This window comes from Lupinus angustifolius, chromosome LG20, assembly GCF_001865875.1.
Source record: "Lupinus angustifolius cultivar Tanjil chromosome LG20, LupAngTanjil_v1.0, whole genome shotgun sequence".
Lineage (NCBI taxonomy): Eukaryota > Viridiplantae > Streptophyta > Magnoliopsida > Fabales > Fabaceae > Lupinus > Lupinus angustifolius.
In genome coordinates, this window is record NC_032028.1 from 19,570,717 (window position 1) to 19,587,726 (window position 17,010).

At 29.9% G+C, this 17,010-nt stretch overlaps 2 protein-coding genes across 3 annotated transcripts; one reads left to right on the plus strand and one right to left on the minus strand.

Moving 5' to 3' along the window:
* On the plus strand, positions 2,215–7,297 carry LOC109336146 (protein WVD2-like 4). 2 transcript variants are annotated; one of them, XM_019572557.1, is made up of 8 exons: positions 2,215–2,960; positions 3,682–3,727; positions 5,180–5,272; positions 5,694–5,813; positions 5,987–6,088; positions 6,470–6,529; positions 6,626–6,720; positions 7,044–7,297. In XM_019572557.1, exons 1-8 carry the CDS (start codon positions 2,389–2,391, stop codon positions 7,123–7,125), a joined length of 1,170 nt encoding a protein of 389 aa, XP_019428102.1. In that variant the 5' UTR covers positions 2,215–2,388; the 3' UTR covers positions 7,126–7,297. The 2 variants fall into 2 exon arrangements, with proteins under 2 accessions (XP_019428102.1, XP_019428103.1); XM_019572558.1 differs by having other exon boundaries at positions 2,215–2,932; positions 3,696–3,727.
* On the minus strand, positions 9,225–10,809 carry LOC109336147 (40S ribosomal protein S19-1-like). The gene is made up of 4 exons (XM_019572559.1): positions 10,653–10,809; positions 9,945–10,035; positions 9,641–9,824; positions 9,225–9,477 (listed from the first exon to the last, which is right to left on the minus strand). The coding sequence occupies exons 1-4, from the start codon at positions 10,734–10,736 to the stop codon at positions 9,405–9,407; spliced, it is 432 nt and encodes a 143-aa protein (XP_019428104.1). The 5' UTR covers positions 10,737–10,809; the 3' UTR covers positions 9,225–9,404.

Sequence of the window (17,010 nt, forward strand, 5' to 3'; positions counted from 1 at the left end):
AAGAAAAATATGAAAAGTTTTGGGAGTCAAATCCCAAAACCGTGTTGGGCTTAGAGAGAGGATGAAATGATTTGTTAGAGAAGAGAGAGAAATAAGGGGTGAGTGTATGTTTGACCTTAAGATTAGGAGTTGTGTCCTATGTTTAGGGCAAGTCTTAAAGGATTATGTGGATAGCATTATGATGAAGTAGTGATGGTTAATTTTAGATTTTTAGTTAGGGAAATGATGGATCACTCCTAAATGAACTTTGTATTAATTATATTTATCTCTTATTTTTTATTGGTGAGAAAAATAAAATATAAATTAAATATATATTAATTTTACATTTTATAATCAATGTGAAATAAGGAATACATGGAGTGGTATATATTTCGGGACAAAAGATGTGCTCCCGAAAATAATATATCGTTCTCTAAATCTTCTTACAAATCATATTCTTAAGAAATTGATAAATGTAAAGTGATATTTTATTTATTAATAATTGGTTTATAAGTAATATATGTAATTTTTGTCTATAGGAGAATTTACCAAAATAATTGTTACTCTTTATCTTTCTTATCTTTTATGCCTTAGTGGGAGATTAGAAGAAATTGTAGCTTAGAAGATGAAAGAAGTGGTTTGCAAAAAATAAAGGGGGTGCTATTTATGAAGGACCATCTCAAAGAAAAGAACTAAGTAAATTGCTATAAATGCAGAAACCATGACATTATAGCAGATTTACATTAATTGGAAAAGCAGCAACAAAACAAGTTTTTTTTCAAAAAGAAGAAAGGCAGAGGAATAAGAAAGATATGAAGTCAACTTCTATCTAATGACTAACATAAAATTTGATGCTGCTAATAGTGAAAATGAAATTGAGGTAAATTTTTATACACTATAAACTTTGAGGGAAGCTTATGATGAGTCTAGTAGCATAGTTAGATGATCTCTAGTGAACTAATTTTATTTGGGATGTCCATCCCAATAAATATAATTCTTATGAATCAAATATTTGATTTTTTGATCTTTCTAGACATTTAACAGGGCTTACAGTAATACATCAATGTTTTGTTGATATTTGATGTTGGTGTAAGGAGACAGATATTTCTTTTATTAATGTACTTAATACTATAATACTATTTATTAGGTTGTTATTTTTTAAAATATTATAAAAACATTTTTGTTTTTGGGTGTTTAAGTTAGTTGCTGAATGAAAAAAATAGATAAAATTGTTAGGAAAATAAGTTTAATATCATTAGGATGAGTTATCTAGCCTATAGTGAGATCTATTAGTTAACGTTAAGCACATTATCCTTAAATATTCTTTAACTTAATAATAATATGTTGACGTTATATCTAATAGACTTATGAGTGTATATAACCCATCATTGATAATTACTTCATATATGGATCTTGATCTCATGCTTTAGCCTTTTTTTTATTCTTCTTTCCATTGTCCAAAAAATATATGTCCACATGCTAGTGTGACTAATGATGTATTTGATTAGTCAGCTATTAAGGATGAAAAAATGTTATGTCAAGTTTTACTTTACACGAGTCAAATCTATAATATATTAAAAAATTAAATTTTGGATTTGTATTAATATATTTAAAGTCTTGTTATATAATAAGGCATTTAAACAATGAGTGTGATATGCAAATTTAATCGATGAGTATATTATTTATCATTTATTTATATTATTATTATTATTAAGTCAATAATGATTAAATATGTAAAATAGATAATACAATAATAGTATATAAAACTTATAAATTGTTATTGCATACATTTTTTCTTCTAAATAAAACAACATCTATGTCTTTAAATAGACTATTATACTTATTTTTAACTAAGTTCATATAACACTAACAATTAAATTACATATTTTTTTTTTGTATATGTTTTACATTGCATTAGCAAAAAGAGCTTTTATTCCTTTCATATATATTTTTTGATGTTATTTTAAATCATTTTGATATTTTCAAAATTCAATACATATCCATCCTCTATTTATCCATTTCTTTATAATGTAGTTTACGATGTGGATTAAATGAACTTGTTTTAGTCAACCATGTTAAATGGACTTTGAACAATGTGCTGAGACAAAACTATAACAATTTCTTGGCAAAAAGTACATCTACCCGAATCAACGGTCCAAAAATGCGAAAATGGAAAAACCAGAATTTCAAAAACAAAAATAAATTTATAGACAAATATAAATCTGGTATAATCACAAAAACTAGCCGTTACATCAAAGAGCGTTTAACTGTTATTCCTTAATTGAAAAAACAACAACAGAATTTATAGAACAAGATAAAGTTTGTTACAAATGTTCCAACCAGAAAAACTAGCCGTTACACCAAACAGTGTCTCCTTCTCTGTAATTCATTCTTCTCTTTTCGACTACTATGGAGAATTTGAATCCAAATGTAAATGTTTCTACTCCAATCAAATCTTCAAATGAATCTCAGAAATGGGTTTCTAAGAAGAATCCAATTGTTGCAATGAGGCAGAGAAAGTTCGTGAAAGTATCTAAGAACAAAACCGATGCTGCTACAGCATATGAGAATCTCAGAGCTTCTCAGGAAGAATTCTTCAAGAATCGTCGTTGTTCTTTGGTAGAAGATGATGTAATTGAAGAAGAAATCGAGGGGATTAGTAAAAGTGGAATTTTGAAACGAAAGAGGGAAAGGGTTTTGGAAGAAGCAAGGAATAGTGTACCTGAAAATGGTGTTGGGAGAGTGAAGCATTTTGTTAAGGCCTTTGAGAATATTCTAAGTATTCCAAGTTCAATTCATGAGAATCATCAGAAAGTGATGAAATGGGCATTGCCAGGGTTGCAGAATTCTCAATACAAAGCTGAAACTGATGCTACTGATTCTTCTATGTTTTCTGCATCAGATTTGGTTTTGACATCACATAACCTTGGCTTGAATCAAAGGGTTTTGGTTTCTTCTTCTTGGGATAGTAGTCATGCAAGGTTTGATTTTTATCCCTCAAAGTTTGATTCATAAATTCATATGCATTATTGTACACCAAATATTTCAAAATGTTGGTCCTATTTAATGTTACAATTGTGGCCTCCATGTGTTTGCAAAAAAATCATAATATTGTGCCTGCAATTGTGGTTAACTATCGCAATTTAAAACTCGGGTTAGTAATATCAACTAGACTTGTAACAAGTTTAGGGTACTAATGTCAGTTGTAATTACGTTGTGTTTACCACAATTACGAAAAATTGTGAACGATATTGCCACAGCATTTGCGATTGCAGAGACTCCCACAACAGCAATATATCGGGGCTGCAATTATAATTACGGACCATGAGTGTGTGATTTATTAACGGTTAACCAATAACATCATGCAACTGGTTGTTGACCAATTGTTGTTAACCTGTTACAAATTCCTAGTAACTGTGTGGTGCAGAGACTCATGCAACGATATAATTGTGGCCGCAATTATGGTTGTGGATTACGATTTAATACTATGCATGTTCCTCATAACTGATTTATTAACGGTTCCTAATAACATGTAACTCTAACCAATTGTGGTTAACCCTTACCACATTCCTAGTAAGCATGTGATTGATTAACTAATTAGTAATAGACTGATGAAATGTAACTGGTTAACCAAATTATAACAGCATAATTTCCCTTTTTTGAGATGTTTTGTTAATTTTTACTTTTTTTTTCAAGCTGCAGTGTGACTAGCAGGACTTCTTCTAGGGGTAGAAGAAGCAGGAGAAATGTAAGATTTTACATAATGTAATGCTAAGTACTTATGAAGGATTGTAGTTAATGATTTGCTCATGTTTTGGATTTTGATTAATGGGTTTTTCAGAGCTTGGAATCAGCTGTAGGAGGAAGGAGGTGGAAGAAGAAGAAGCAGTATCTAAGAACAAAACCGATGCTGCTACAGCATATGAGAATCTCAGAGCTTCTCAGGAAGAATTCTTCAAGAATCGTCGTTGTTCTTTGGTAGAAGATGATGTAATTGAAGAAGAAATCGAGGGGATTAGTAAAAGTGGAATTTTGAAACGAAAGAGGGAAAGGGTTTTGGAAGAAGCAAGGAATAGTGTACCTGAAAATGGTGTTGGGAGAGTGAAGCATTTTGTTAAGGCCTTTGAGAATATTCTAAGTATTCCAAGTTCAATTCATGAGAATCATCAGAAAGTGATGAAATGGGCATTGCCAGGGTTGCAGAATTCTCAATACAAAGCTGAAACTGATGCTACTGATTCTTCTATGTTTTCTGCATCAGATTTGGTTTTGACATCACATAACCTTGGCTTGAATCAAAGGGTTTTGGTTTCTTCTTCTTGGGATAGTAGTCATGCAAGGTTTGATTTTTATCCCTCAAAGTTTGATTCATAAATTCATATGCATTATTGTACACCAAATATTTCAAAATGTTGGTCCTATTTAATGTTACAATTGTGGCCTCCATGTGTTTGCAAAAAAATCATAATATTGTGCCTGCAATTGTGGTTAACTATCGCAATTTAAAACTCGGGTTAGTAATATCAACTAGACTTGTAACAAGTTTAGGGTACTAATGTCAGTTGTAATTACGTTGTGTTTACCACAATTACGAAAAATTGTGAACGATATTGCCACAGCATTTGCGATTGCAGAGACTCCCACAACAGCAATATATCGGGGCTGCAATTATAATTACGGACCATGAGTGTGTGATTTATTAACGGTTAACCAATAACATCATGCAACTGGTTGTTGACCAATTGTTGTTAACCTGTTACAAATTCCTAGTAACTGTGTGGTGCAGAGACTCATGCAACGATATAATTGTGGCCGCAATTATGGTTGTGGATTACGATTTAATACTATGCATGTTCCTCATAACTGATTTATTAACGGTTCCTAATAACATGTAACTCTAACCAATTGTGGTTAACCCTTACCACATTCCTAGTAAGCATGTGATTGATTAACTAATTAGTAATAGACTGATGAAATGTAACTGGTTAACCAAATTATAACAGCATAATTTCCCTTTTTTGAGATGTTTTGTTAATTTTTACTTTTTTTTTCAAGCTGCAGTGTGACTAGCAGGACTTCTTCTAGGGGTAGAAGAAGCAGGAGAAATGTAAGATTTTACATAATGTAATGCTAAGTACTTATGAAGGATTGTAGTTAATGATTTGCTCATGTTTTGGATTTTGATTAATGGGTTTTTCAGAGCTTGGAATCAGCTGTAGGAGGAAGGAGGTGGAAGAAGAAGAAGCAGCAGCTAAAAGTCACTAGCCAAAAACCATTCAAGCTAAGAACAGAGGTAATTTAGAACCAAAAATTGATGAACTTGTAAAATTTCATTTTATTTTGTCCTTTACTATGACCTTGTATAGTAAAGTTGGTAATGTCATGCTAACATAGTTATACGATGATTCTATATGGGTCGTCACTTTTTACATTATTATAAGACTTCTTTTATAACGAAACTTATATGTATTATTGGACTTCCGTAAAATTTCATTTTATTTTATCCTTTACTGTGACTTTGTATAGTGAAGTTGTTAATGCAATGGTAAGTTGCACACAATTCTAAGTGACTCGTCACTTTTTACATTATTATTATAAGACTTATTTTATGACGAACCTGATATATATTATTGGACTTCTGTAAAATTCCATTTTATGTTATCCTTTACTACGACTTTGGATAATAACATTGATGATGCAATGCTAACATGTAGCAAAGGGGAAAAATGAAGGAGGAGGAATTTATGAACAAAATACAACAAATGATGACAGAACAAGAGAAGCTGAGGATACCTATTGCACAGGGTCTTCCATGGACTACTGATGAACCAGAGGTAAGGTTATTTTGTTATATAAGTCCTTTGTTTAAGATCCATATGATTGTAGTGAAGTCCAAAACAAACAACAGAAAACAAAATTATACATCACAGACAAATCAGCATTCATGTTTGCACTTAATAAAGTGTTACTTAGCAATAGCTTTCTCCTGATTCCTACTGTGTTTCAGTGTTTGGTTAAACCTCCGGTGAAAGAAAGCACAAAGCTTATTATTGACCTGAAGCTTCATAGTGATGTGCGTGCAACTGATCGTGCTGAGTTTGATCATCAGGTGCCTCTTTCATCTATTCTTGTTTCTCTTGTATTCTTTTAAAGGCCGAGATCACAGGTTCAAATCCTGGAAGGAAAAAAAGCATCTTTGTTTGTAAGTATAAGGCTGCTTAATCTACCCTCACATACCTATTAGGTGACAGTCTCGTGTATTGACCACCTTTTTGTATTCTTTTAATGGCGGCTTCGGGTTCTCTTCGCTTCGCTTGTGAGTATAAATTCACTAGGTGACAGTCTCATGCATTGACCTTTACTTTTTACACCACATGACTGACTACATGATCATTCTAATACTTCTCTTTATGATTTTAACTGCTAAATTAAATTGAAATGCAAAATGTAGAAAACAGAAATGAAGCCTCATGAATGTTTAATTGTGTAGATGGCAGAAAAATTGAGCATGATGGAACAATACAGATTGGAAAGGGAAAGACAACAAAAGGTACACTATCTGTCAATCAGTGAGGCTTAAGCTGAATTACCATGTTTCCTTTTTTATCTACAAAATGCTCATGTTTTGTAAATCACTCCATTATAGTTGGAAGAAGAGGAAGAAATCAAAAGGTTGAGGAAGGAATTAGTTCCAAAAGCACAACCTATGCCTTATTTTGATAGACCTTTTGTCCCAAGGAGGTAAGATACTGTTTATCTAATACCATCCTTATTTTGATAGACCTTTTGTCCCAAGGAGGTAAGATACTGTTTATCTAATACCATGATTAATAAACTGAGGAAAAAGATCATATAAATTATAGGGTGAGATTGGTGAACGGTAAGATTGTTGGTTAGTCACCATGAGGTCACAGGTTCAAATGCTGGAAAAAGGTCTATCCACTTGCGGATCCAATAAATGGGAGCCTCGTGCACCGGATCGCTCATAGTTTTAACAAATGTTAGGACCTTATTTTGGCTTCCTTTGTTGAACATCTATCTCATTAATAATTTGTGTATGCAAGGTCAATGAAGCATCCAACTGTACCTAAAGAGCCCAGGTTTCACATGCCCCAACAGAAGAAGATCAAATGCTGCATGGAATGACATGAACCTATACTCCTCCTGACTCAACTAAGCTTTCAAACATTATTTGTATTTTGGTGAAAAGAATAAATGGTCCTTTTCAGTTTTGCATCCTCCTTTCTATGAAGAATATTCAATTTTGTGTATGGGCACAACCAATATATAGTAGCAAATTCTTGTTTGCTTTTGGTCAGTTATAGTGCAATGATTTTTTTACTGTGTTTTCAATCCAATGATGGGATGGACTTGGAATCTCTTCATCAAGAGACTCACAGAACTGTTCTCTTTTGAACATATTCATGTTGTTCATCAATCCTCAACAATCACCCTAATTTAATTAATGAGTTTTAGCTTTTCCCTTAGCATTTGCTAAATGAATTTAATATTTAAGTGTTTTTTACACTATCAGTAACTCGTTCATCATTCATATATTAATCATCATTGACCCTCAAACAAAAGTTGACAGTATAAAAAACTTTACACTCACATCGCGGAATACATAATCTTGTGAATCCAATAACATTTAATGGATCACATTAAATTAATATTTGCTAAATATTCATTTCATGTTAGTTGTTGGTTTTTTTATCTTGGATGAATGAAAAACTATTAGTGACTAATGAGCGGTGAATATTTATCTTTCAGCTAAATAAAATGAATGTATTGGACTCATAATTTATTATATACTTGTCATAAATGGCAACTAAGTATTATAAGTATATTACTACCAATTGTTATTCTTAATGATCACTATGAGTCAAATATTTATTTAAATATGACATACTTTTAAGTCCAATGTTCCTTGCACATAAATAAATACCTCTTTATATATGAAAGCCCACACACTTTTTTAAGTTGAACTTTCCTTAAGACATGCATACACATAAATATCTATTTAGATATGAATAAGCAAGACACTCAGATAGGTGGATTCAACAATGTGATGAACTGTTTTTCTCTGCCTTTCTAACTCACTAACTGTCTTGGTTTGCAAACTTTATTCATTTGGTGTTCAATTTTTCATAGTTCTATTAACCAAGTCAACTCTTTAGAACCTTTGTATACTTTTCTATTGTGCTATAGCTTAGTACAAATGTGTAATATGTGAAAGTTAATCATAGTCCTAAACAAGAGCTAGCAATAGCATCAGCAACAAGTTCACTATTCTTGTATTTGAAGTTTCATATAACATACTAAAAAACATGATCCACATCTATTTCTTCATAATATTTTATTTTGTATAACCAAGAGTATTCTCTTAGATTAAAGAATTAATCTCTTTCAGGTATATAATCATCTTTCCAACAAGTGTCATTCATAAAAATTGAACCTTTGATCTTTTTGTTTAGTTGGGGATATAACGAAGTCTTATACTATAAGATTAACAAAAATACTAGGGATACCCTTCTTAATACTAAAAAAACATAATTGAGCAATATAAATATGAGCAAGCTTTACCAAAAGCATAGAAATTTAACAATGTATGCTAATAGTAAGAGGTTTAAGTTTTTTCTGCTTCAGTCTATAGTGGTCGCTGAGTAACAAGGCACTATTATATTATAGTCACAAACAGCTTTGACAAAATCTCTTGCCAAAATCATTATATCATGTAATGCTCAAGCATGTATTTTTGCTTTATAACAACTATTGTGTGATTAGTATTGATCAGATTCTTTATACAATATTGAACTTAAGTACACCAAATTTTACAATTGTTAACATAGATGATATCAACAATGAACACCTTACAAAAAGTAAAAGCAAAAAAAATGAATATCATTCAACCAAATACAGTTGATTAAAACTTAACCAATGACTTAAATAATAAACTCCACATAAATATTCATGTTTATTACTGACTACTACCCTCCATGGCTCCATTCTGCTCTTCATTACCATCAAAGTCAAAACTACATACACCCAAGGAGGGGTAATACAATATTTTTCTTACCACATCATGTGAGGGAACAGTACAGAAGTTTTAATTTTAAATCTCAATTGTACTTAGGCTTATGAAATACACTTATGATTCTAAAGAAACCAACCCACTAACACTACCTACATTAATTCGTTGTCCATTGCTTCTCAACTTGTTTTCTAAAAAGCAGGTGCATTTAATGATCAGAGAGAAAAAATTCATTGTTGCAACCAGACAAACATCAATTCAGTTTCCAAATCTTTATAACATAAAAACTCCAAAATAGAATTAATGATAAAGATTAAACAAAACAAGTTGTAAAGTGCTCATCAAACTGGGCTAAACATGAAATACAGAACTATTGGTTATCACTAACAAGCATTCAAGGAGCGATCACAATTCGCCCAGCAACTTGATCGAGATCCCTTCGTCCATGAGAAGTGATTCTCCTACCTCTGCAACACAAAAAAGAACAAACATATTTGATGTGAGCTGATAATGTCTTAACCTTCTGTTGAAAAAACCAATGGGATGAAAAAATTATGCAGTGTTTCAATCTTCCATCTAACAATTGTTTTATGTTAGCAACAACAGCTTTAAGAATGCAAAAAGACTTACCCTTTGGGGTCAATCTCAACAATTTTGATGATTTCAAGCTGTTGAAGAATGTGCCGTGCAATACCACCACTGCTCTTGCAGAAATGTGAAGGACGACTTCCATTGCTCTTGCTTCCACCGTAGATCCTCCTAAAGGCACCAACGCCAAGGCCACCCCTCAAGTAGATCTTCCTTGCAATGGAGGCTGTATAAACAAAGGATGAACTTCATTAGTCCAAAAGTAAATATCATCATGAAAAAACATTAACAAACAGAATCACTGAATGACAAGTGCAAGAATTCATGAAGATCACCACAAACTCACCGGCTCTAATATAATACCAGTCAGGGTCATAGGGAGCCAACTCCTTAAACTTTGCAGTTTTAACAATATCTGTCCACTCTGGAAGCTCTATCTGTAGAAGAACCATGTCAAAATCAGGCAAACTAAAACCTTTACGCGGAACATTCAATAAATTGGTCTGTAGTTGTTCCTTCCAGTAAACACAAACATTACATTAATATACACTCAAAGAAACACCAAAAACAATGAATATGATGATTGAGATATAAATAAACAATCAAAAGATACATCAGCAACAATCATTCTATATTCACATACACACCAAAAGTTTAAAAAAATCAGACAGCATTTGGAGGCATCTAAAACCAGGATAAAACATAACACATGGATTCTATAATCTATTATATTATTGGTACCAGAACTTGACATGTGAAAAAGCGAACCCTAAATATATAAAAAAAACAAACTTTGAAAAAACGATCAATATAGACATGAAATTTCACATTTTAATCCTCTCAGTAATTGTTGGTATGAGAAATTCAGTGAATAACAATAAATCGAAGAACGCAATTTACACTAATCTACTTATCCATATTAACAGTATTGATATATATTTGATCTTGCCACATTTTGGACGAAAAAAAGTAAAATGAAAAAACCCATTACTCAAAAACAATGGATTCATTTAACACAAATGAGATTACAAAGATAAATGTATAAAAATTGAACCTTTCCAGAACGCTTGAGGTGAGCGGAATAAGCCTTGACGAACTCGTGAGGAGAAACATCTTTCACGGTCTTAGCAGTTGCCATGGCCACAAGCACAAAATGCTGCTGATCTAGATTTCACTATGGTTCGAAGAGGATTCGATTCTGTGGCGAGAGGTGAATATAAATTGGTGGCTCAAGTTCATGAAATTAGGGTTTTTGATTTGGTTTTGGGTTTTATCCAACCCGATTCTATTGGGCTTCACTCTATTCTTATTATAAAGTCCATAGTTGCCCAATGATTTTTCATAACTAAAATTTTATTATGTAATTTGCAATTCCACATCTTTGTCCATAATCTTTATTCTTATTTATGTATTCTTATTTATGTACCCAAAAAATGTTTATTCTTATTCTTAGATTACCACCATTTATTATTTTATTAGTTAAATTTTCACAAACACTATTGCCTTAATTTGTGATTCCGCCATTTAAGTTTTATCTAAGAAATGAAAATTTAGAAGAAAATGACTTTATTAGCATTATTAATTTGGTAGTTTTATAAAATCAAAAATTACATTTAAAGGTATAATTTATTAAGTGATTGTTTGGTATAGATAAAAGTTTTTAATTTTTGGTACTTTTTACCCTTCAATTCAACATAAATATTTTCTTATTTACTCTTTCATCAAACTTCATATTAAAATATATGTTATCGTTGTTTTTAAATATTGGTTTTTGTGTTATCTTTTATTTTAATTTTCTAGTCTTTGTCGTAAGTAATAAAACTGTAAAAAATATAATATGGTGAATATATAATGGTAAAAAAATAACATGATATCATTTTCTGTAATTATTTTATAAAAAACTAATTTATCCAGATTACTTAAATGATATAGATTAACTTATATTCAGTTTTTATTTAAATTCAAATATAAATAGATTTCAATCCAATCAAAATTGCTGTTTTCACCAACCCAAATCCTTTAATCCCAAATCCATCCCTAATTTTTTATGATTGTATCCGGCATTTAAATAATTTTAGTTGAATATAATTACATATTTTTTATATAATTAAAAGATAAATCCTAATTTTTATGTCAATCAACCACTTAAAGTTTTTACTTATATCCTAAATCAACTTGTAACCCAAATAACCACTTAATAAATATTATTAAGCTTTTCTCTTTTAAATTACTACTGATATATTTATTGTCTATTTTTTTTATTGGATATGGTTTCATTGACTTTGAATTAATTTTTTTGGAGTGTGTGATTATTCCTTTAACAAATATTGTTTTCAAAAATCAAATTATTGACATTTTGATCATTAAAGAGATCGAATAAAAACTTATACCACTATATCAATGTATTTATTACTATAAGATGTTTCCTATGAAGACAATGCAGAAATTAAGTTTTCTTATTTCAAAAACTAGAGATATTAAGTTTTCTTATTTCATTCCCACTTAATAAGGGATTTTATACATGTAATTATATGCCAAAAATTAAATAAAGCACTCTATATAGAATAGTAAGGATTTCACTTTCTCACGTATGTTTTTATTGCACATATACTCTTTGGTTGTTGATGTATATGTTGAAGTACAAAATTCCTCTACCAAAAACTTCAAGAAAGTTAAGATACAGAATGATTAAGTTTTTTATACATGTTTACTTTATTACGATATCAAGTTAAAATTTCATATTATAATCTGATATATTGTACTTATATATTCAATGCTTTATTATTTATTCTGAACTGCTATTGTTTGTATACTGTACATATAAGGCAATAATATTGAGTCAAATTAAATTTTAAATTACAAAACTTACAATTGTGAACAAATATTAAATGTATTAAAAAGTAAAATAACATGAGCTTAAAAGTCACATTGTATATAATCAATATATCAATTAGATAGTTTTTAAAAATAAAAAACATTACATAAAATTATATTATTACCACGTGGGCAATGCATATGATAGAAACTAGTTGTATGTAGAAAACAAAATAGTATATAAATAAGAGAAAAACACAATATCAAAAGAAAATAAAGTATTTCTTCATACATGGAGATAAATTATCCTCCTCAACCACTAAAATTATGATATGTGTTCTATTTAATTATTTTTTACATAAATATTTCCAAAAACTAAAAATGTAGAACACATTATCATAATTTTAGTAGTTGAATGAGATAATTTATGTATGATGAAATAATTTATTCTCATATTAAAAACTTTTCCTTAATCATTATAATGAAACACTCAAAGCTTAACAATCTTGAGCAACCAATTACATCCATCAACCACATTTTGGGGTGACGAGGACCTTATCATATTTGTTCATCTGGGTTGACTTATTTTTTATTGGACCCGTGTATGTTCAAGCTTTATTGGGTCTAGGGTTTAGTTTAATTTTAAAAATTAGACATGATCAATATTTAAGATCAAATAAGAGTTTGCTTAACACTGACTTCCTTTTAAATGTATTTGTTAAACTATGTAAGTAAAAAAACATCCTTTAGCTCATCATAGATAATGCATTGATTTAAGTAGCGTATCTCAACATTAGGATTGGCTAAGTTTTTGGATCTAGAATTATGTATATGTTCAAAAATTGACCCAATCAATATTTAGATAGGGTAAGAGATAAGTTTTACTCCCTAGCTATACTCACCATAGCAACAATTTGAACTGGTCATTCCTTGCTGGAACCAAAAGTTGTTATCGATGGTTGATAACAACAACTAAACGCCACTAGGTTTTATTTTTAGTTTTTTAGTTTTTTCAACAACTCAAATGTTTTTCTATAAACCTTCTTACCTACACTATTAGTTGGACCTTATATTTCGTTTTTTACATTCACATAGTATTATCAAACATGTTGGAGTGTATGTGCCATGGTCCTTCAAGGCTTCAACAAAAAAATCAAGGGAAATGCTGAATCCTCATTAATGCCTTTTGTATACAATGAATACACAAAAAGATGTTATATCACATCTCTTTGCATTTGAGAGCAATGACACTCCTTCATCTTCATCATCTTGTTCTTCAAATCCATACAAAACCAACTACATGCTACTTGGAAATAGACAATGAGTTAAGCTCCATATAGAGTTCAAAAGTGCTTAGTCATGCCTATTAATAATACCCTACCATGCATGTTTATTTCTATTGATTAGTTCCTATTAATACACAAGACTTTTCTTTTTATTTTGGATGCATATATGTGCTGGATGTGAATCTAAATTCTTATAAAGGTAAACAAAGGGTGGTTGAATCTACATCTTCCAACCTCTATAGCAATTTGATGGGCTTGGATGTAACATCAAATAGTAGAAAATGTTTTCTTTTATGCATCAAGTGTCAATCAAACTAATGGTCGAGGAATAGTCACTTTAGAGATGAATAGTTGTAATTCTATTATTGTTAAAATATAAGTTCATAGTAGTGGACTAATTCCATTAAACTAAATCAAAATGGCAATATATTTTGATTTTATAAATTTTACGATTATTTCTTTTTTTTAAAGTTTAATTAGGTGTGTTGGAATACATCTATGAGGGACTTATAAGTCAATCTACATATGGTGAATTTATTAATTTAGTGAAATAATGTCAATAACACATAATATTTTAAAGTCTACATCAAAGAAACCACACACTCAATTTGTGTCATTCATAAACATCATATATTGTTTCCTCTTATATCTTGGTCATGGGAATTACCTTTTAGTGTTTCACTTTTTAATGTGAGATTTGTTTTGATGAACTTAGTGTGAGCTTTAATGCATTTTACAATAAAGAGAATTTTTTTTTAAATATTGGTAGAGGAGAGAGAGATCTACTTAAATATATTTTCTAGGAGAAAGTGCTTTTAAGCACCTCCCTCTCAAATCCAAAAATCTTAATTCAAATCCAAAATCCAATTGGATAAAAGCTAAAGGCACCATTTAAGTCACATGCATGTTCAACCCTACACATGTCACACATGCCTAATAGGAGAATAACTTGAAAACCAAGCATAAAGATGTACCTCAATACACTATATATAGTTATATACATAATATATTATATGTTGTCTAGCAAATCGACTAATCATCATTAACATTAATTAATTGCATATAAAAGGTTAAAAGATGTGAGAGAAAGAGAATTAGTGGGTGCCACTTAATTAGTTCCATGCTTGGAATGTGGTGAACATGTTATACATTTCATGCTACCTCAATGTCCTCTCTTTCTCACATTCTATGCATTCCAAACTTCTCACTTCTCATGTGCTCTCCATGTGCTACTTTCTCCTTTGCATTACTCTCTCTTTGCTGGCCCATGTATCATCCCCACATGCACCCTTTGGGCAGCCACACTCCAACACAACTAGCTTACTACAACTATAATAGAGATCTCATCATGTTTTAGTCATGTCCCAACTCATTAATAGGTGTGGAAACATGCTAGGCAGATTATCAAAGGCTTATTACCTGACTTATAACAGGTTAGGTTAAGGTATACTTTTTTCGTGTATAGACTAGACTCAAGTTTTTTGAAAAACTTATTCAGTTTAACACATCAGACTTTAGGTTATCCAAAAAGCTTATTAAGCCTAATAGACCAGTTTATTTAGTTATATTTTGTAATAATCTTTATATTATACAATTTTAATATAAGTAATGTTATTATATATGTAATTTTAATATAAAAATGTACAAAAATATAATTTAATTGATATGGTTAGAAGAGTCTAATTAAAAGTAAGCTTATTAGCCTATTTAAATATGAACATCTTGACCTATTTTAAAATGATTTTGAATTTTTTTAGACAAGTCAAGCCTAAATTCATATATGTTACATAGGTTCGGTCTGTTTAAGGCAAAGTCTGACATGACCTAGCATATTCAATAATAATAAAACAATGTTAATAATAATCATCTTCACATGTACCCTCTAGGATAGCAAATATGTGTTCTACTACAACACCCTTTTTATGCTCTAACTAAGTGACTCAAATGCCCTCAATTTTGTTGCATAGTTTAGTTTTGAATGTAGAAGCTTCCTCTTGTTACAACATTTTTAATCATCATCCTATGTGATCCTTATCACCTTTTGTTTTAGAATTTGTCCTTTTTCAATAGTGCCATATTAGTAGCATACAATGTACTATACATGGTTTTTTTATTATCCCTAGTACTATTGATTTGTACTTTAAGTCCGGCTTAAATTAAACATATATTGATCTATATTTAACTTGTCAAACCTAAGTGCCATATTATAGTTCAGGATATATAGAATTTATAAGCAACGTGGCCATATCATTACATGTTTTCATGCATGTGCAAATATCACAATTCACGATAATTTCATATGTCATTTCTGTAATACACTTAATTTGGCCATGTTGCTTTTTTTATTTTTTTAAATATTAGATTTTATAAATTTTTATAAATATATTATTTCTTCTAAATGTGTTTCCCATAAGGGGATAACTTCGGAAAGAGGTGGAAAACATGCATGAATTTGATGAAGTGATAAATTACAATATTAGTTTAGTTCCTTTAAACTTATTGCTTGATAAAGTGATAATACCTTTTTATGTATGATAAATGACTCTATTGAAACAGATAGAGTTCCATCATTTTTATATCTTGAAATATTAATTAATTTCGGAAGTAAAAACAAAAAAGAATTCTCAAACCTCTTACCATAAGTGTGATATATAATGCATTTATAATAGAAAACTAGCAGTGTACCCGTGCACTTGGACGAGTCGCTTCTTTGTTTATGCATAATGCAAATATAATATATATATACTTTATAATATCAATAAATCATGTATTGAAACATTATATTTCCCATTCATATATGTGCAATATTTGATTCTTAAATAACTCAATAAATAAAATTCAAATTGTATTAGATAATATCTCACATCTATATTCTCTATATAAAATTATAAATATAATGAGTTATTTTTGCATCATATTTGTTGTGATTACGTTTATAAGTATCATATAAAGTCATAAGGATTTTTTAGCATATCTCTTAAATGCTTATGTTTTATTTTAGATTAATGTTCATTATGTATAAATATTTGAATATATTTTTAGCATTCAAATATTGTATAATTAAATGTTATTTATTTGATTATGTTTTAGCTAATAATCATTGTATGAAAATAATTCATAAATTAAAAACACACTAAGTTAGAATATGACATATATTTTTCTGATAAATTTAATCAAAATAATAAAAAGAGTCTAATAATTGATTTGTTATATTACTAATTAAAATACATATATTTTTCATGAATATATATACCATTGTTATCTTTTAATTAAATAATATAATGATAGTAATTAAATATATGTGACCCGTGC

Bases quoted from the DNA above. Each gene is read 5' to 3' on its own strand.
- LOC109336146 (XM_019572557.1), top strand. From the start codon at position 2,389: ATGGAGAATTTGAATCCAAATGTAAATGTTTCTACTCCAATCAAATCT. The intron at 6,089-6,469 runs GTGCCTCTTTCA...TTAATTGTGTAG, and splicing joins GTGCTGAGTTTGATCATCAG to ATGGCAGAAAAATTGAGCAT. The intron at 6,530-6,625 runs GTACACTATCTG...ACTCCATTATAG, and splicing joins AAAGGGAAAGACAACAAAAG to TTGGAAGAAGAGGAAGAAAT.
- LOC109336147 (XM_019572559.1), bottom strand. From the start codon at position 10,736: ATGGCAACTGCTAAGACCGTGAAAGATGTTTCTCCTCACGAGTTCGTC. The intron at 10,036-10,652 runs GTTCAATTTTTA...GTTCTTCTACAG, and splicing joins ACCTCAAGCGTTCTGGAAAG to ATAGAGCTTCCAGAGTGGAC. The intron at 9,478-9,640 runs GTAAGTCTTTTT...TTTGTGTTGCAG, and splicing joins GTTGAGATTGACCCCAAAGG to AGGTAGGAGAATCACTTCTC.